General features: G+C 42.5%; 1 protein-coding gene across 1 annotated transcript; it reads right to left on the reverse strand.

Moving 5' to 3' along the window:
* Nucleotides 1-1,273: 1,273 nt before the first annotated feature.
* On the reverse strand, nt 1,274-11,136 carry LOC106565203 (neuronal vesicle trafficking-associated protein 1). The gene is made up of 5 exons (XM_014132063.3): nt 10,987-11,136; nt 10,484-10,637; nt 10,066-10,182; nt 8,378-8,488; nt 1,274-1,726 (listed from the first exon to the last, which is right to left on the reverse strand). Exons 2-5 carry the CDS (start codon nt 10,610-10,612, stop codon nt 1,535-1,537), a joined length of 549 nt encoding a protein of 182 aa, XP_013987538.1. The 5' UTR covers nt 10,613-10,637; nt 10,987-11,136; the 3' UTR covers nt 1,274-1,534.
* Between the last annotated feature and the right edge of the window lie 11,174 nt (nt 11,137-22,310).

Genomic DNA, 22,310 nt, shown 5'->3' on the forward strand with positions numbered 1-22,310 from the left:
GAAGGAACTTCATCTCTTTTTTTTACATATGATGGATTATTCTAAGGTTGATGTGAAATGTGTGCATTTTAATGGATATTTGGTTGACAGTTCAAAGCAAATCCATTTTCTTCAATTGTCCCCCAAAAAACAGCATCAAATGTACTTCTGTTTAAGTCATTGTATCGTTGAAAGAACTAAAATTACACCTTTTTCTTTCTTTCTCTAAAGCAATGAAGATTTCTCCTGACAAAGATGTTGTTTTTAGAGTTGCACTGCACACTTCCCTCAGTCTGGTATATCTGTATGACTTGACTGCCTTTTAGGGTGACTGACAACTACAGAACCCTGTTCAATGGCATTACACGTTACATTCAAGATCAATGCAAAAACATTCAGTATCAACAACAAGACATGGGATATACTATGCAGTGACAATAAGCATTCATATGCTTTCTGAAGACCTTGACATAGTGCCTGATCAGTGTCCACAATAAAGGTGAGCTCTACAGACAAATATAGTGAGCGTCATGCCAGGGCTGTGTTCAGAATGGCACAGCGTTGCAAAGTGTTTTGAAACGGAAACAGAAAATGGGCATTTCTTATTGGACAAGTTTAGGTAGTATCTCCCTGTTTCAAAATGTGTTCCCCTGTTTCGTGCTTACTGAACAAGACTTAAATTAAATTAAAACTCCTCTACGCATTGGAGTCATTTGACTTCCAAAACATCAATAGGACATGACTTTTGCATTATATTAAGATTTTAGATCATCAAAATGCATCTTCAAGTGAGTCATACCCCATTCATCCACAAATAGGGGATGCAAAACCATCAAGGAGGATAATTTTTTTTTTTTATCAGTTATTTTAGATGGATCTCAAGGGCTAAACGGGACATTCTCTGACAGTACTTCATATGTATTTTTGTAATAAAGACAGTCTGCTTGTGTGAAATGCAGAAGCCTTGCAAAGTCATGCGTGCATGTGTGGTTAATCCAGCTCCACAGACACTAGATGGTTGTCAGTTTATATTTGGGTTACGGAGATTTTATTCCCCATTTTACGTTTGTGTAAAAATATGTTTTGTCAACGAGTATGTGGCAAGACATGTCTGTGTTTGCCCCTCAAATAATTTTAACTAACCGCGGATGCTATTCAAGCAAAACCAATATCCCTCCAACCCCTGTTCCAGTCTGTGCTTACACAAAGGCATCTGTAAAATAATTGAACTGATTAAAACAATACTTTTTCTGATATATTGCAGTTCTACAATAACAATTAAAACTGGTGCAGCTCAGGAACAATAATTTTAGCTCGAATGCTTTTCCAGATTTGGAGTTTGCCTGAATGGCACCGCGTATCCTTTTTTCACAGGGCTAGATGGTGATCCTAGTACAGAAGGGTGCAATGTTACAAAACGCTGAGATAGAAATACATTTTGTAGCACACATATGATTAGCGCTCACGTAGAATTGGGCATCAGGTCGGCTCTATTCATTGCAATTGTATCTGTAACATTCTTAACGTTTCACCTCTCTGAATACAGCCCAGTGTATTAGGCCAGCTTCTGGTGGGTCTCGGTCTCCTGCTGGGTGACCTTCTCCTCTGACATGACGGTCATCCACGGGGACACGGACCGGGTGATGGTCTGCTTGGCCATGTTGTAGTGGTTGATGATGGTGAAGAGACGCCCGCGCCCACCAGGGGGGTAGTAGCCGTATATCCCAGTCGGCATGCACCGACCTTGCTGCGAGAGAGAGAGAGAGAGAGAGAGAGAGCGATTTCGCATAGGAACAAGGGGCAGAACTCTAAAAATGTTGACAAGATAAGACCTGGAAGTGCTTGTGAAAACCTGTCTTGTTGTCGTTACTGAAAAGAAGCTAACATCAAGGTGCCAATAATAAAGAGAAAGGAGAATTGATTCAAGTTCTGTCTTGCAAGTGCAATTGTATGCTGCATTTTTTTTTGAAAGACGGTCTTCATTGTTACCTACAAGAGGCATCCCACTGGGCAAACACTGGTTGTTTCAACATAATTTATCAATGCATTGTGATGTGGAAAAATACATTAGATAAAAAAATATATCATCCACCAGCACTGTTTTCATCTTATTTCAACCAGCGTTGTAATAAGAGTAAAACTTCATTACAGTAACTAAACCTGACGAACAGGTTGTTACGTCAATCTAATTTCAACATAATCTTCAGAACTATGTATACATTGAAATTGTGTTAAATTACACAAAGAAACATTGGGTGGTTGAAATTGTTTCATTTTATATATGATTAGACATTTTATTTCACCATGTTTCAATGTTGAGAGTCAAATTGTATGTTTTAATCAACATCATTGTTTCAACGTTACGCCATCAACCTAAATAAAGAGCTATATTGACATAAAATGTGAAGCCACAGTCCAAGAATTCCTTCCTGAACAGTGAGTACTGGTATATGAGGGGTAGAACAAGTCTACCATCCAAATGCATACTATACAGTGCATTCAGAAAGTATTCAGACCCCTTCCCTTTTTCCAAATGTTGTTACGTTACAGCCTTATTGTAAAATATATTACATTTTAAAACAATCCTCATCAATCTAAACACAATACCCCATAATGACAAAGCGAAAACAGATTTTTAGAAATGTTTGCAAAAATAATAATACCTTCATTTACATAAGTATTCAGACCCTTTTGCTATGAGACTCAAAATTGAGTCAGGTACATCCTGTTAACATTATTAACATTCTTAAGATGTTTCTACAACTTGATTGAATTCTACCTGTTGTAAATTAAATTGAATAGACCTGATTTAGAAAGGCACACACCTATATAAGGTCCCACAGTTGACAGTGCATGTCAGAGAAAAAGCCAAGCCATGGTGTCGAAGGAATTGTCCGTAGAGCTCCGAGACAGGATTGTGTTGAGGCACAGATCTGGGGAAGGGTATCAAAACATTTCTGCAGCATTGAAGGTCCCCAAGAACACAGTGGCCTCCATCATTCTTAAATGGATGAAGTTTGGAACCACCAAGACTCTTCCGAGAGCTGGCCGCCCGGCCAAACTGAGCAATCGGGGGAGAAGAGCCTTGGTCAGGGAGGTGACAAAGAACCTGATGGTCACTCTGACAGAGCTCCAGTGTTCCTCTGTGGAGATGGGAAAACCTTCCAGAAGGACAACCATCTCTGCAGCACTCCACCAATCAGGCCTTTTATGGTAGAGTGGCCTGATGATGGAAGCCACTCTTCAGTAAAAGGCACATGACAGGCTGCTTGAAGTTTGCCAAAAGGCACCCAAACGTCTCTCAGACCATGAGAAACAAGATTGTCTGGTCTGATGAATCCAAGATTGAACTCTTTGGCCTGAATGCCAAGCGTCACATCTGAAGGAAACCTGGCATCATCCCTACGTTGAAGCATAGTGGTGGCAGCATCATGCAGTGAGGATGTTTTTCAGCGGCAGGAACTGGGAGACTAGTCAGGATCGAGGGAAAGATGAACGGAGCAAAGTACAGAGAGATCCTTGATGAAAATCTGGTCCAGGCACTCAGGATCTCAGACTGGGAAGAAGGTTCACCTTCCAACAGGACAACAACCCTAATCACACAGCCAAGACAATGGAGGAGTGGCTTCGGGACTCTCTTCGGGACTCTTCGCCCTGCCAGAGCCCGGACTTGAAGCCGATCGAACATCTCTGGAGAGACCTGAAAATAGCTGTTCAGTAACGCTCTCCATCCAATCTGACAGCGCTTGAGAGGATCTGCAGAGAAGAATGGGAGAAACTCCCCAAATACAGGTGTGCCAAGCTTGTTGCGTCCTACCCAAGAAAACTTGAGGCTGTAATCGCTGCCAATGCTGCTTCAAAAAAGTGCTGAGTAAAGGGTCTGAATACTTATGTAAATGTGATATTTCAGTAAATGTTTTGTATTAGTTAGCAAAAATGTCTAAAAACCTGCTTTTACTTTGTCATTATGGGGTATTGTGTGTAGATTGATGACGGAAAAAAACCTATTTAATACATTTTAGAATAAGGCCGTAACGCAACACAATTTGGAAAAGGTCAAGGGGTCTGAAAAAGTCAATACTTTCTGAATGCACTGTAAGTACCCTGCTTGACTTGGGAAACAAGCTGTGTACGTTTCGGCTGAGCTATCATGTCAACATGTTTAGACATTGATCAGCTTCCATACTCATTTGCATCGACTGCCTACATAACATCGAATAGTTAAAAGTAACTAACTTTTCTTACACAAGTGTATATGGGCCGAGAATAAGGCAGAGAATAATAATAAAATACGACAGGAGCACACTTTCAATGTTCAAAATACAGCAGAGAGCATAATTTTGTTTCTAAACGTTTATAAAAAAAAAATAACTGTGGATTAAGTTTTATGACAACAACATACAGGTAACTGCCAAAAAAAAAGAGGAAACACCAACATAAAGTGTTTTAATAGCCCCAGAGCCTATGATTTCTTAATCGGGCCACTTATAATGAATAACATATATAAAAAAAACAATATCCAAAGGTAAAAGTGTTCTACTAATATCATGAATTTGGCATCCCATTTACTGGGCTAATGGTAACTACTTGTAAACTTCGAAAGATCCAATCAACCATGGACGAACGATAGTATGCCATGAACCAATGATTGTCCTTTGGGCAAATCAGATGTCAACGTAGCCTACATAAACCCAACCTCACTACGAATTTACTTTCACATACAGCTTGTGTAAGAAACGTTAGTTACTTTCAACTATAATATCCGCCGATATTAACCTTTTACCGATGTATTTGTATCGCCGTTTAATCCACCGAGAATGACCGATATAAAATGCGGAGATTTTTTTTATATATATATTTTTAAATAGAATGACATTTTTGTTGTTGCATTTTATTATTTGTCCTGAGGAGGGCACTCTTCGCATGGCTATAAGCCATCTTGCCTTGGTTCGCTACAGCAAGACTGGACACTACCACCCTACACAAAGATACAGTCCTTTAGTGAAGCCAGCGAAATCTGGTGTTATATTTGCAAAGGGTATTCCTCAAGCTCTGTCATTCAAATTTTTTCAGAGACACTAAAAAAAACATATCAGGTTACAAAGTAGCGCTTCGTATCTACGTTTTGATGTATGGATTCATTGTCACTTGATAGGCACTGGTTCAAATTCACGTTTCACTAATCGCCATTTCCATGACGCGTGCTAGCTAACTAACTAGCCAGATAACTAGCTGTGTGATAATACTTGACGCCATTCATGGAGGGTTGGTGATATCTAGGATCCTTAGGACATACATACGCTAAACCCGAATCTTAATCATTTTAAATGTCAACTTCAATGGAGTAGGGACAACCCAAGGATTCCAGATAGCAAGGACCTTTCACTGAGGCAACTCTGTGTCCGCGGCGCATTTTGTGATTGATATTTTTCTTTTCAAGTGACAACTACCAGAATTCAGTGGCTATAGCCTTACAATTGATGAAAACATAGCTAAATAGCATACATTGAAAACTTGTCCTATGTCGTTTTCCAGCTGGCTAGCATGAGGCCGCTCAGTTTTCAGAGCCTTGGGGGAAAATATTTTTGCTGGAATCAGCGCAGTTTATCTTCCTTTCACTAGAGTAACAGTTTTCCCATTAAATAATCTCAGCTTTCTGGTGCACCTAAATTCTATGTGGCATTTCATTAATGTAATTTCCTCCAAATTTAAGAAATCAGATTTCTGAGTATCGTTGTTGGGCTGTTTTAAGCACAATCCATACAGAAAAAAGTTATTTTTATTCTCGCTATAATAATAGACATATTGGCAGATATGTGTTATCGGCAAATATGTCCACTAAAATTGGAATCGATATCGGATCCAAAAATCCCATATCGGTCATGCTCTACTTTCAGCTATGCAGTGTGTGCTGCCATCCTGTTAGAAGGTAACAGATCATTTTATTACAATGGTTAAAATGGATTTTCATTGTGTTCCGTGGTGTTATTCGCCCCCTAGTGGAGCGTTCTGGTACTTGGAAAGACTGTACGCAAACAGGAAGTATAGAATTCGTTCTGCACGACGCTACGGTGCAGGTCTTTCGGTGTAGCTATTTCTTGTCACGCTTCAGCCTCGGAAAAATATTTGTTTGTAAAGTTCGATTCAAGCATTTAGCTAGTGATGATAATCTTGTTATTGATAGAGTTGCTTACATATCAATGTTGGTTGGTTGTATTTTCATGTACGCCGTCAGCTGTATTACTTTGCTCGTGAGTCATGCAAACGAATTGTAAAACATACAATACTGAAGTTTTGTTACTGTTTCTAGAGTAATATGCTTTGTTATTCTACAGAGATGGTTGTACACTATTAGAGTAATGAAAGGGCAATTCAAGGGCAGAATACAGTGTCATTTAGGTACGCAAAAGAGTATGGAAGCTGATCAATGTCTAAATGTGTTAACATAGCTCAGCTGAATCGAACACAGCTTGTTTCCAAAGCTAAACATGATACATAGATGTATGAATATGGATGGTAGACTTAGTCTCACTGAAGTGTATTACTCCTTATATTCCAGTAGGAGTCCGTGTTCAGTCAGGAATTATTGGACTGTGGCTTCACATTTTATTTAAATATATCTATTTAATTCGGTTGATAGAATGATGTTGAAACAATGACGTTGATTCAAATATAATTTTACTATCAACAGTGAAACAGGGTCAAATGTCTAATCAAATATGAAATTCTACATAATTTCAACCACCCAATATATATTGATGGGGTGGCAGGAAGCGTATTGGTTAGAGCGTTGAACTAGTAACCGGAAGGTTGCGAGATGGAATCCCTGAGCTGACAAGGTAAAAATCTGTCGTTCTGCCCCTGAACAACCCACTGTTCCTAGGCCGCCATTGAAAATAAGAATTTGTTCTTAACTGACTTGCCTAGGTAAATAAAGATTTAAAAAAATAAACATTTCTATATAGAACTGTCAATGCAATTTCAACATATACATAGTTCTGATGATTATGTTGAAATTAGATCGATGTAACAACTTGTTAATCAGGTTAAGTCAATGGATTTAAGTTGAAGTTTTACCCTAATTTCAATGTTTACAATGCTGGTTGAAATGCGATGGAAAACATTACTGGGCCCGGTTTCCCAAAAGCATCTTAAGGCTAAGTTAATCATGAGACGTTTCCCAAAACTGTCTTTATTAACATGGCACTTGAAATTGCTCGTAATCTTACTCCTGCCTCAGACCCCTCGTAGAACAGCTAAGTGCATCATTACATCACCGTTTACCCACTTTACACACAGAAAATCCCAGCTAAACAGAATGAATATGTTTATCTGTCTCTCTGTGACCACCGAAAACATCATAGTTGAATGGCCTAAAAAGTGTGCAATGTTTTAAACAAGCAAAGCAAGGATACATTAGATTTTTTTTAATGAAAACTGAAATGGCATAATCTAGCTATTATATAATTAGGTTAAATGTTGACAGCACTTTCATGTGCAATTGATAGACCTACCTAGTATTAAGCCATTGGGCTACATCTGAGTCTATTCCATATTCGTATCTATTAGGCCTATAGGCTACTATTATCTAGAATCTGACGCATTTCGTTGTAGTCTAACCAATAACCTAAAGGTCAACATATTAGGTCTATAGCAAAGTCGCTTAACTTGCTACTTCATGTTTAATTATTTTAATTGTTTAATGATTTAATTGTAAAATATCTGTTAGGCCTACTTGAAGCCCAATTCCTACCTGCCATTAGGCTACAATGATTTGTTGAGCAATTACGAAAACCATTGTCATAATATCCTATTTTTAGGTCAAGCTGATATTGTCTATAGCGAGCGAATGACTTTTATTCATTCTTGCTCACAGTTTAGACAAACTGAAAAATTCAGATTTTACTCAATCAAAGATTGCTTACAAAAATGGTACGAGTAAACACTTAGAATACATAACAAACATAATCCAAACACTTACTTACATAATAGACTACAGATCATTTATTCTCATGATGGGAAAACTATTGTGTAAAAAATAGCCATAAATAATTTAAGAGCAATAGGGAGCTCTTTAGCCTATATTCTGGAATCATTCTCAGCACGGGGCAGCTCCTGAAGCGACTCAGTTAAGTTTCACTTTGTAACGAGTGCACTGGTGGTGTTTTGGGAAACGGGTGTGACATCTTCAATGTTATTTTTATGATGCATATTTAAGCCTAAATAATAAGCCTAAATTCCATCGCTATCGGGAAACCGAGCCGAGGTTGATGACTTTTTGTCAAATCCAATGCCTTTTCCACATTGATTCCACGTCACAATACGCTGACAAATAACATTTAAACAACGTTGATTCAACCAGTGTGTGCCCAGTGGGATGCTTACTGCAGTTGCTTACCGTGTACATGAAGCCATCTGGACAGGGCTGCTCATACTGGTAGACTTTATAGACCACCAGAAACATCACGCAGACCAGAAATGCCAAAGCACAAATCACCAGCAGAGTGACCTAGGAAGATGAGAGACACAAACATCATCTCTGGGTTGGGTTACTGATAGGTCACACTATGCCCAAGCCCAAATCAATCCCTAGACGGCAAGCCACTAGATACTACTCTGTGGTAGATTACTGAACTAGATGGGTGTAAGAAATATGACAGAATCTCCATTTGCCCAACCACAGGGATAGGTGGAGTTATTACTATTTCGCCTCCACCAATCCAATTCTTTCATGGCCCGTATTTATAAAGCGTCTCAGTAGAAGGTGTAGGTGTGCTGATCCAGGAACAGTTTTCCCTTTTAGATCATGATGAATAAGATTACATTGACAGGGGGCGATCTGATCCTAGATCAGCTCTCCTACTCTGAATCACTTTATGAATACGGGGCCAGAGGGCTAATTGCACCTATCGTATTACTTCAGCTCTACGAGGACTCATCAAGACATGTCTAAGGGGTTGATTAGGGAACAGGTATTGGACATTAGACCGAACAGAGTGAGACACATGATGTCTTTAAAAGAATAAAAGTACATTGCACTGACATCTCCAGGGTATTATGCAATGGCTACAGGTGCTTCGAGGAACTGAGGAGGCGGGGAGTGGGAGAGAGTTGTCGGGAAAATCACTTTGTCAAATATGCCAGCCACAGTTATGTATTCATAAAGCGTCTCAGAGAAGGAGTGCTGTACTAAGACCCGTATAATAAAAAAGGCAAAACTGGTCCAAGGTCAGCAATCCTACTCTGGGACACTTTATAAATATGGTACCTGATTTTGTCTTGATCACGGGCCCAAACTTAGTGTATTATATCATCGATTTTTTTATTGACACCGAGGTTTACTAAGAGTTCCTTCTGATTTTCCAGGATGTAGATGATGTCATATTTCTCTATTAGAGTTAGAAACATCTTGCGGAAATCATTAAAGAATTGATATCAAGGGCTGCTATGCAAAACCAGCATGGAGCCAGAGAAGAAAGAAACCATGTAGGGAATGTTACTTTCAACTACAGTGTGCATATTGCCTACAGAAAAGTAAATGTCTTGCCCTATCTGATAACGGATTATGCCTTAAGACTTCGGATACAAAGATATCAGCATAGCGAGCTGGAAAATACCACAAAGAGCATTTCAGCGCTACAGATATAGCAATCAATTGTGCTATGGGATGTCATGGAATGCATTCGCACCAATGTTTTTGATGGACCACTCTTAGATAGTGAGCAGGTATGGCTTCTTCAGGTGATATGTAGCCGAGCAATTTGCTTCTCAAAGACCTCTATGTAAGCTCATCTGTTGCTGACATGCTATGTTGTTGTCTTTAGGTCTCTCTTTATGTACTGTTGTGTTGTCTCTCTTGTCGTGATGTGTGTTTTGTCCTATATTTTTATTTTATTTATTTTTAATCTCAGCCCCCGTCCCCGCAGGAGGCCTTTTGGTAAGCCATCATTGAAAATAAAAATGAGTTCTTAACTGACTTGCCTAGTTAAATAAAGGTTAAATAAAAAAATTGAGTGAGACACGACAATTACAAGGCCATTGCCATGGCAACAGTTGAATTAATCAAGGGGGGCTTGGGTATCTTACTTTAAGTCGCTCAGAAACCCCTTCGATGACGCTTATTGAGAATGTTGCTATCTTGGGGGAGTGCAGCTTGCTCTTCTTGTGCTCTCCATCATAGTCTGTTTTGGTCTTTACCACCACCTGAAACACAATGGCAAATGCCAAGATGTAAATGAATAATGTTGATCATAGGCCTGCATGAAGGTGTAACATTTTTAGTCTATTTCCTTCATGTGTGTAACGTGAATAGATTGATAGATTTTTATTTGAGGCTATTGACAAAATAGTGGTTACATTGACACGTTTATTTCTATTGGATCCTTAGTTGGTCACATTCATATTATTTCATCCTGTAAAGAAAACAACTCCATAAAAACATTGACGATGGGTAGAGTAGATATATTGCACCAATAGGCTTTCAATTCACTTGAATAAATATTACCTTGTCGAGTACAGGGAACTGCAGTTGACTGGCATCTAAGGGTGTTATGAGGGGAATGGAGTCGAATCCATCATCTGAGACGGTTTTGGCGTTGTTTTTGTCACTTAAATTATTCCCCAATTTAACCATTTTTCGACACGATAGGGTGTAAAACCTGTTCGGAGAAGGACAGGGCGTTTAATAGTGACTGTGTGACGAATACATGTAGGCCTATGCGTCGTCTAAATTATGAATGGCATATGATTGTTTTAGTTTTATCTTAACGTAGCCAATCATTCCTGAGCTGAAACAAAAACACACCTGCATATCAAACACACTGCAATTGATAACATAGATATGCAACGTGGATTATTTTGTTAATTTCATTATAGGATAGCAGAAGGAGCGCTCGCAAATAAAACACTCTTTGTAGTATCCTTTGGATGTTACTTTCAATTAGCACTATTTATGATAATAAGAACGATAAACCTGTATATAACATTGACTAATACATCAACCCTTACCTGCTAACGTTTTTTATTTTAATCCTTGTTGATGTTGTTGTCCTATTTTATTGTTATAACTGAGACCGCCGGTGTAGGTGTGACTCAGCCGATTTAAGATGTTGTAGATGCACAAAATGGTCAAGCTCTCGTTGATGCTCTTCAAAGGCGGTCCCTCCGAGCGGATGCTGCTGCTGGCAGCCAAGTGATGTAACAACATTAGCCTACATCCCATGCATAGGCTACACACGAGATAACACATGGGAGCAGGTCTAGGGAGATAATGGTTTTACATCTAAACTTTGAAAGACTATTTTAAATCTAATCAGAAGAAAGAAACATTGATAATGAGCTGAACATTTAATAAAAAATGTTTTCGAATGCCCCGCAAAGAAGGTAATCTATTGGTAGATGGGTAAAAATATATATTTTTAACCTGACAATGAATATCACTTTGAGCATGGTGAAATTATTAATCAAGCTTTGAATGGTATATCAATACACCCAGTCACTACAAATATACAAGCGTCCTTCCTAAATCAATTACCGGAGAGGAAGGAAACCGCCCAGGGATTTCCTTGGTGACTTTAAAACAGTTACAAAGTTTAATGGCTGCGATAGGAGAAAACTGAGGATGGATCATAACAGTGTAGTTACTCCACAATACTAACCTAATTGACAGAGTGAAAAGAAGGAAGCCTATAAAAAATATTCCAAAACATGCATCGTGTTTGCATCAAGGTACTAAAGTAATAGAGCAAAGAAATTGCCAAAGCAATTCACTTTTTCTCCTGAATACAAAGTGTTATGTTTGGGCAAATCCGATACAACACATTACTGAGTACCACTCTCCATATTTTCAAGCATAGTAGTGGATGCATCATGTTATGGGCAGTGGCGACCCGTCATTCAGGGCAGGAATGGGAATGTTATGTTGGCATTAATACGTGTCACATATCAGTTTGCAAAAACACAAACATGGTCTCATTTTTGTTTTACTGAGTAAGGCAGCTCCAAAATGCAGGTGTTTCAGCCTAGCTCTGTGCTTTATGTGGTGGTGGGGCAGCCAGCGGGAGATACAGAGCGTATGTCACACCCTGATCTGTTTCACCTTTGTGCATGTCTCCACCCCCCTCCAGGTGTCGCCCATCTTCCCCATTATCCCTGGTGCTCTTGACACTGCCCTGGATGACTGACCCTGCCTGCCCTAACCCTGAGCTTGCCTGCTGTTCTTTACCTTATGGACTCTGCCCTGGATTACTGACCTCTGCCTGCCATAGACCTGTTGTTTGCCTGCCCCCTGTTTTGTAAATATACATTTGTTATTTTGAACTGTCTGCATCTGGGTCTTATCCTGAAGTCTGATAGTACGAACTGGCCACGACGGACCCAGCAGACTCGGACCAGCTCCGCAACGTCGTCTCCTCCCAATGAGCCACCATTGGAAGGCATGAGGAGTTGCTTCATGGTCTTCTGGAAGGTTTCCAGAACTTGGCCGAATGCTATGACCGCGCACTGCATACATTGCTGGAGCAATTCCGCGGGTTGTCTGTTAGGCAGCCTACCATGACGAGTAACCTCCAAGCCCTTCAGTGAGCCAGCTGTCAGCAGCACGCATCTCTCCCGGCCACCCCGGCTTCCCGAGAACCCCGCTTACCTCCTCTGGAATGCTTCGCTGGAGAGTCATGAACCTGTCGGGCATTTCTCGCTCAGTGTTCCCTTATCTTCGAGCTTCAGCCCTCCTCCTTCCCCTCGAATCACTCGAAGATAGCGTACCTCATCACGCTGATGTCTGGGAGGGCTCTTGCCTGGGCTATAGCAGTGTACGAACAACAGTCAGCCGTATGCTTCAGTCTGGTGAAGAAGGTTATCGATTCTCCATTGTCCGGGAGAGAGGCTGACCGGAAGTTACTCCAGCTTCGGCAAAACTCCCGCAGTGTGGCAGACTATGCAGTGGATTTCCGCACATTGGCAGCTGACAGTACCTGGAACCCAGAATCGCTGTTTGACACGTTCCGTTACAGATTATCCAAGGAAGTTAAGGATGAGCTAGCAGCCCGGGAACTACCGACGGATCTCGACTCGCTCATCGCCTTGACCATCCGGATTGATAGGCGGCTATGGGAATGTAGGAAGGAAAGGAGGACTGATTTCACCTCGCCTCCGAGGTATCCCGGAAGTCCTCGATGTCTCCGTTTCTGAGAAAATCCGATGCTACCCAAGTTCCCCCGAGAGTCTCTAAAGTTTGCCAATTCACCTTTTCCCAAGCCGATGCAACTAGGCAGAGCTAGGTTGTCTCCAGCCAACTGTTAACGCAGGTTTAACATGAAGAGTTGCCTGTATTGCATGTCCACTAAAAGACCAGGCTCACCGGTAGGGGCGAGTACTCTGGTGGGCCATACGGAGATCTTTCCCTCTCCCCTTACTCGCACTGCTCTCCACGCCGTCCTGCTGTGGGGGAAGCAGTTAAAAACTCTCCGGGTACTCATCGACTCTGCGGCCGATGAGAGTTTTATTGACGCCACCCAGGCGTCAGAGCTAGGCATCCTCACTCAGCCCCTCTCCATTCCCATGGATGTCAGAGTGCTGGATGGGTTGCCGCGCCCTGATCTGTTTCACCTGTCCTTGTGATTGTCTCCACCCCCTCCAAGTGTCACTTATTTTCCCCAGTGTATTTATCCCTGTGTTTCCTGTCTCTCTATGCCAGTTCATCTTGTTTGTCAAGTCAACCAGCGTGTTTTCCGTGCTCCTGCTTTTTCCTTTTTTTCAGTTTTTTGCTAGTCCTCCCGGGTTTTGACCCATGCCTGCCTAGACTCTGAACCCGCCTGCCTGACCATACTGCCTGCCCTGACCTCGAGCCTGCCTGCCACTCAGTACCTGCTGGACTCTGACCTTTGTTATGATCTTTTGCCTGTCCACGACCATTCTCTTGCCTACCCCTTGGATTATAATAAATATCAGAGACTCAAACCATCTGCCTCCTGTGTTTGCATCTGGGTCTTGCCTTGTACCCTTATACGGGTGCTCTATAGGCAGGGTCACCCACAATACCACTCCCATCAACCTATGAGTGTCAGGGAATCACAGTGAGGCTATCCAATTCATGCTTATTAACCCTTTCACACGTACCATCACACAGGTGTGATCATTCTACAGTGGTCCCTGAAGCGTACGATCACACCCGTGTGATTAGAACGCTTATTTAGAACGGCCAGTTTTGAATGACGCAACAATCAGCATTTGAGCTGACCACACTTTTTTCAGAAACTATTTACAGAAACACAGTCCTTACAAAGTTATGTCCAGAATGTGAGCAGTTTATTTTTGGATGCAGTGTTCAGATATTCACAGAAGTATTTATAGCATAACACAATCAACCAAACCAGAAAAAAAATGTAGGCTACATTTGTTCTAGCGCTAACGGAGGAAAGATTGACGCAACACAAGCGGTCATATTTATATAACTCTCGGCTGACAAACTACAATATGAATTAGCTAATAGCAATTACTATTTATAATTAATCACATCATGGTTGAGCTCACCATCGATCGAAATAATCAAGTAAAACATTTTCTAGAAAGTAATCCGACGATTAGTTTTAGCGCATCGCCATGGTTTTTTTCCTCACAGAAACCAAAGACAATTAGAGAAGACAAGATTAGTTTGGTCTGTTTATAGTATGCATTTTGAAGGGGTGTGTTGTCTACCATCGTTCACATCTCACCATTCACTTCCTGAAGTTCTCAAAAAATGAGTGAACCCTTGCTCACCTCATTTTGTTATAGCATCTTTGGTCCGACAGACGATTATGTGAAACCCAGAATGCATTGTATGCACCTGTACTGACCTCGCCTTCTGGATGGTAGCGGGGTGAACAGGCAGTGGCTCAGGTGGTTGCTGTCCTTGATGATCTTTTTGGGCTGCCTGTGACATCGGGTGCTGTAGGTGTCCTGGAGGGGGGTAGTTTGCCCCCGGTGTTGTGCAGACCGCACTACGCTCTGGAGAGCCCTGGGGTTGTGGACGGTGCAGTTGCCGTACCAGGCGGTGATACAGCCTGACAGGATGCTCTCAATTGTGCACCTGTAAAGGTTTGTGGGTTTTAGGTGAAAAGCCACATTTCTTCAGCCTCCTGAGGTTGAAGAGGCGCTGTTGCATTTTGTCAGTGATATGTACGCAGAGGAACTTAAATATCTCTCTCTCTCTCTCTCTCTCTCTCTCTCTCTCTCTCTCTCTCTCTCTCTCTCTCTCTCGCTCTCGCTCTCACTCTCACTCTCACCAGAGAGGAAGGGATTGATTATCGTTATTGATTACCGTTCCCTGAATGACATCACGGTCAAGAACCGATTGCCACTTCCACTGATCCCAGCGACCCTTTAACAAGTGGGCCGCGCCAACGTCTATACAAAACTCAACCTGCGAAGTGCATATAACCTTGTCCGTATAAGTGAAGGCGACGAATGGAAGACGGCCTTTATCACCGCACGAGGGCACTATGAATACCTGGTCATGCTCTACGGCCTTACTAACGGCCCCGTCGTCTTCTAACACTTTATGAACAAGGTTTTCCAGGTTATGATCAACCGCTTTCTCACCGTCTACTTTGATGACATCCTGATTGACTCCCACTCCCTGAAGGAACACATACAGCATGTGCAAAAGGTTATTCAATAGCTCCTTGACCATAACCTTTATGTGAAGACTGAAAAGAGCGCCTTCCATGTAATCTCGGTAAACTTCCTCAGCTTCTTACTGACACCTGGAGGGGTCAGCATGGATGAGAACAAAGTCACCACCGTCAGTAACTGGCCCAAACCCACCACTGTTAAGGAACTTCAACGTTTCATTGGGTTCTCCAACTAAAATTGCCGGTTCATTCTTCAGTAGAACTTCAGTTCTACTGCCGCCCCCCTCACTGCCCTTACCAGCCAAAAGACCCGGAGCCTTCAGTGGACTGATACCACCCTGACTGCTTTCAACAACTTGAAACGCCTCTTCACCTCAGCTCCTGTCCTTCGCCAACCTGATCTGACCCTTCCTTTCAACCTGGAGGTGGATGCCTCCGAAGTAGGAGTAGGAGCCATACTCTCTCAGCGGGTGGGAACACCTCCAAAATCACATCCCGTGCCTTCTTCTCCAGGAAATTATCCTCTGCTGGGAGGAATTATGATGTGGGGAATAGAACTCCTCGCCATCAAGCTGGCCCTCGAGGAGTGGCGCCACTGGTTGTAGGGCGCACAACATCCCTTTCTCGTCCTAACAGATCATTGTAATCTGGAATATATCAGAGGGGCCAAGAGGTTAAACTCCAGACAAGTCCGCTGGGCTCTTCTTCACACGCTTCCATTTTCATGTTGCTTACATCCCTGGAAAGAAAAACGTAAAAGCTGATTCTCTCTCCCGCCAGTTTGACCTTCCAACCAGTAACTCAGATCCTACACCCATTCTTCCTTCCTCTTGCTTTATGGGACCGGTACAGTGTGAGGTTTACTCTGCCATACAAGAAGCCCTAACCTCAGACCTCCAGAGACACGTACCAGCAGCTGTTAGGAGTTACGTACCAGCAGCTGTTAGACCCCAACTGATGCAATGGTGTCACACTGTCACAGAAGTTGTCATGGAGAGAAGACCAAGGCGCAGCGGGTATGTGGATACTCATGGTTTTAATTTCAAAAGAGTAAAGTATTCACTGACAAAACAATAAAGATGACAACAGCAACAGTTTTACAGGCTATAGAAACGCAGTGCAAAAACAACTACCCACAACCCCAAAGAAAAACACACACACCTATATAGGACTTCCAATCAAAGGCAACTCAACACACCTGCCTTCAATTGGAAGTCCCAATCACCAACACAAACATTCACACACACAAAACTGCCACGTCCTGACCCCAAAACTAATACAATAGCTCCATCTGCTGGTCAGGACGTGACACACACGTCCTTGGGGTCAGGACATCCGGGCATTACACGAACCACCGAACTTCTAGCTCGGAAATTCTGGTGGTCCTCACTGGCATCTGACATAAGGGATTACGTACTCTCCTGTCCAGTCTGCGCCCAAACCAAAAGCCCTTGTCATCTCCCTTCTGGTAAGTTTCAACCTTTGCCAATCCCTCACAGACCCTGGTCCCACATAGCTGTTGACTTCATCACAGACCTTCCTGAATCCTCTGGTAACACCACCATCCTTGTCATAGTAGACCATTTTTCAAAAATGGGTCGTCTGGTTCCTCTTTCTCATTTACCTAACACCATGGAATTGGCTGAGTGTATGTTTCAGCAGGTGTTCCGTCTGTATGGGATTCCAGAGGACATCGTCTCTGACCGCGGGCCCCAGTTTGTCTCCCGGGTGTGGCGAGCCTTCTCTGGCTGACTGGGGGTCGCCCTCAGCCTCTCCTCCGGGTACCATCCCCAGACCAACGGGCAGACAGAACGCCTGAACCAAGAAATAGGGAAGTACCTCCGCCAACAATGTTCTGCTTCTCTAAATGACTGGAGTCGGTATATGGCCTGGGCTGAATACGCTCAGATCTCACTCATGCGTTCATCCCCCTGCCTTACTCCATTTCAGTGTGTACTTGGTTACCAACCCCCCATGTTTCCCTGGGAGGCGGAGCCTGGTACAGTCCCAGGTGTCGATGACTGGTTTCGGCGTAGTGAGCAGGTATGGGAGACCGCTCACCGACATCTGCAGGAAGCCTCTAATACCCAGAAATGCTTTGCCAACTGGGGGTACTGTAAGGTTCTGTATGTATTTTCTTAGTCAACCTTGTGTTCTGTTTTGTTGTGTTCTTGGCCGTAGCCCTGTCTTTCATTTTTTGTTCATTGATTTCACCTGTGTTAGTTACTCACCTGGTCTCATCAGCTCCTTATTTAGTTCAGTTCATTGTGTTTGTGCATTTGAGGTATTGTTTGCTTTCACTCTACACCTTTTTCTTGAGTATTCATTACAGGCATAAGCGTAAATATGTATATTTCATTTCTAAATCCGAATGAGCGGTTGTTGGGGTGCTAAATATCAATATTTATGATGAGCGTATTATTCAACTGTATGTGCGATAATTGAATTTCTTTGTCTCTGCTTCTCCCGCTTTTTCGTTCCCCACCCCTTTCATTGTGTAATAAGACGTCATATCGGCTTAGTCCACTAGGGACTTTTCATTGCATCATGTTAGTAATCAACGTATAATCTATCGTGTGTGTGTGTTTATGTAATTCTGTGTGATCATTTAGTTAGTTAGTTAGTAAATAAATAATTAAGCCATTTTGTGTATCACCAAGTCATGTAGACTAGGGTTCATGCAGATTTAACTGATTATGCAATGTTCAGAATGAGACTGATATGAGAATGGCTGACAGCTACAATAGAAGTTCTGATATTCTTTAGTTAATTCAGGAAATGGTTACTCATTAAACTTTTCCCGTGGTGCGGCAGGTTACTAATTATTTGATAAATAGCATGTCATCGCATTAATGATAGTCACGACACCACAACCATTTCCTTTGTTTTGTTGTCGTTGAGTGAGAGGTTATTTTCCTGACACTACACTCCGAGAGCCCTCACCTCCTTCCTGTAGGCTGTCTCGTTGTTCTTGGTAATCAAGCCTACTACTGTTGTGTCGTCTGCAAACTTGATGATTGAGTTGGAGGTGTGCATGGCCATGCAGTCATGGGTGAACAGGGAGTACAGGAGGGGGCTGAGCACGCACCCTTGTGGGGCCCCTGTGTTGAGGTTCAGCAAAGTGGAGATGTTGTTTCCTACCCTCACCACCTGGGGGCTTCCCGTCAGGAAGTCCAGGACCCAATAGCACAGGGTGGGGTTGAGACCCAGGGCCTCAAGCTTAATAATGAGCTTGGAGGGTACTATGATGTTGAATGCTGAGCTATTGTCACTGAACAGCATTCTTACATAGGTATTTATCTTGTCCAGATGGGATAGGGTAGTGTGATGGCGATTGTACCATCTGTGGACCCATTGGGGCGGTAAGTAAATTGGGTCTAGGGTGACAGGTAAGGTGGAGGTGATATGATCTGCCTAGAAGGCCAGCATCCCGGAGTCTCCTCTTCACTGTTGATGTTGAGACGGGTTTTGCGGGTACTATTTAATGAAGCTGCCAGTTGAAGACTTGTGAGGTGTCTGTATCTCAAACTAGACACTCTAATGTACTTGTCCTCTTGCTCAGTTGTGCACCGGGGCCTCCCACTCTTCTTTCTATTGTGGTTAGAGCCAGTTTGCGCTGTCCTGTGAAGGGAGTAGTAAACAGTGTTGTACGAGATCTTCAGTTTCTTGGCAATTTCTCACATGGAATAGCCTTCATTTCTCAGAACAAGAATAGACTGATGAGTTTCAGAAGAAAGTGCTTTGTTTCTGGCCATTTTAGCCTGTAATCGAACCCACAAATGCTGATGCTCCAGATACTCAAATGGTCTAAAGGCCAGTTTTATTGCTTCTTTAATTAGGACAACAGTTTTCAGCTGTGCTAACATAATTGCAAAAGGGTTTTCAAATGATCAATTAGCCTTTTAAAATGATAAACTTGGATTAGCTAACACAACGTGCCATTGGAACAGAGGAGTGATGGTTGCTGATAATGGGCCTCTGTACGCCTGTGTAAATATTCCATTAAAAATCAGCCGTTTCCAGCTACAATAGTCATTTACAACATTAACAATGTCTACATTTTGATGTTATTTTAATGTACAAAAAATGTGATTTTCTTTAAAAAAAACAAGGACATTTCAAAGTTACCTTAAACTTTTGAACGGTAGTGTACATATTACCTCGACTAACCGGTGCCCCCGCACACTGACTCTGTACCGGTACCCCCTGCATATAGCCTCGCTATTGTTACTGCTGCTCTTTAATTATTTGTTACTTTTATTTATTTTTATTTTTTTAGGTATTTTTCTTAACTGCATTTTTGGTTAAGGGCTTGTAAGTAAGCATTTCATTGTAAGATCTACACCTGTTGTATTCGGCGCATGTGACAAATAACATTTAATTTAAAATGTAGTGGTACGTGCTTTCAGTTTTGCGTGAATGCTGCCATCTATCCACCGTTTCTGGTTAGGGTAGGTTTTAATAGTCACATTGGGTACAACATCTCCTATACACTTCCTTATAAACTAACTCACCGAATCAGCGTATATGTCGATATTATTCTGAGGCTACCCGGAACATATCCCAGTTCGCGTGATCAAAACTATCTTGAAGCATGGATTCCGATTAGTCAGACTTGAGTTGAATAGTCCTTGGTACAGGTACTTTCTGTTTGAGTTTCTGCCTATAGGAAGGGAGGAACAAAATGGAGTCGTGGTCAGATTTGCCGAAAAGGAGGGTGGGGGAGGGCCTTGTATACATTGCGGAAGTTAGAGTAACAACGGTCGAGTGTTTTTCCAGCGAGTGCTACAGTCGATATGCTGATAGAATTTAGTTAGCCTTTTCCTCAAATTTACTTTGTTAAAATCCCCAGCTACAATAACTGCAGCCTCCTGATATATGGTTTCCAGTTTGCATAAAGTCCAGTGAAGTTCCTTGAGGGCCATCGTGGTATTGATTGTGCTCTCTGTAGTGCTATCTAGAGCAAGGTTTTACAACTGCGGTGCTGGAACAAAAGCCTGTACACCCGGTAACTCACCAGGACTGGAATTGGAGACTGATTTAATGCGGTCCATTCTAGCAGTGAATATGGTGACAGATCACCCAATATGGTAAACTTTTCTAAACCTATCTAAATAGGGGTTTACCTTTTCCCACAGAGTTCACAGATGTATGGTTTCTCTCCAGAATACCGCCTTAAATGTGTTTGCAAATTACCCACCTGTTGAAAATAAATCAGTAAAAAGGTCAGTTATCATCCATGTAAATCTCCCTATTTGCCTAGTGGACACACTAAAAGGGCTTTCATAAATTAATTCAACAAATGAGAACTGTGCAGCTTTTCCTGTGAACAAATTTTCCTCTGTGAGAAAGAAAACACATCACCTTACAAATATCAGCATAACTTTTTGTGAGGCATTTTTCCACACATACATTTTACGACTCCAAAAATCAGCAATGACACATTGGTGAAATTAACAAACTACCAGTGTGTGAGCGCTTGTGAAGTTCCAGGTTGCTTGTATTGTATTTCTTCAGGTAGATGGCCTTCTTTGGCCGCATTGGCTCGTTGACTGGGTAGACCTTTCCTTCGGAGTAGGCTGTGGTTGATAGCTCTTCAGAAGGCAACGTTGAACCAAACTCCTCAACTGGCATAACCTGGTCAAAGGGTGGGTTTGAGGGAGCTGCATTGCGTGAACCCACAGGGACATTCCCGCATGGTTGTGTGACCCCAAATTGGAACTGCTGCTCTTCGACCAGCACAAGGGGGCTTGGGTATTGGTTTACAGCTGAGTCTCTGGGACTGCCTGTGCAGTGGCTGTAGTCTCACATTTAGGATTGCCACCATGAGGCATTGGAGACCCACTGCCCAAGGCAGACCTCTGGCCTTCCGAAGAAGGGCAATGAAGGTCCACATTTTGGGCAGGGTCGGTTCTGAGGAGGCAGTCGTTTTCCGAGGTCAAGACACCAGACAATGGAAAGGATGGGGCCTCCATGGCAGGAGGGCAGGGTTTAAGGAAAGTGGTGCACATGCCCTGTACGTTTGGGATCTGCAAGCACTGGGTGATGTCTAACAGTGCTTGTACATTGTCCTGGTTGATGTCCAGATGGGAGGTGTACATGTAGTCCAGTATCTGGCTGATGCCTCCCACATCCTGAATCACCAGGTGCAAAAAAATATTCTGACTTGGTGAATCTTTGGAACAAAGACGAGGTGAAATGTTTATTTTGCAATGTCGACACATTGCCAATTTAGACAGGTGGAGCGCTACCAAGTTTGAACTATAACGACAAATTCTTATTTACAATGACGGCCTACCCCGTCCACACCTGGACGACACTGGGCCAATTGAGCGCCACCCTATGGGACTCCCAATCACGGCCAGAAGTGGATTTGAACCAGGGACTGTAGTGACACATCTTGCACTGTAGTGCAGTGCCTTAGACCCCTGCCCGACTCGGGAGCCCTACCAGCTATTACCAGAAGTTACTTTTTTGTAGCTGGCTAGGAGACTTAGGTTAAGGTTAGGAAAATGGTTAGGTTTAGCTAAAATGCTCACTTAACCTGCTACAAAAAGTAACCTCCACTCACAACCCTACCCCCACAGAGTTTCTAAACCCAGAGGCATAACATCGCAAGACTTCCGGGAACGCTTGGGAAGCAGACCAAGCAAGGGTTTGGGGTTTGAGAAGTCAATGAGAGAAGTGACATTTTCTTCCTTAGATTCGATCCAACGTCTT

Source organism: Salmo salar, chromosome 12 (genome assembly GCF_965601325.2).
Source record: "Salmo salar chromosome 12, fSalSal1, whole genome shotgun sequence".
In the NCBI taxonomy this organism is placed as follows: Eukaryota; Metazoa; Chordata; class Actinopteri; order Salmoniformes; family Salmonidae; genus Salmo; species Salmo salar.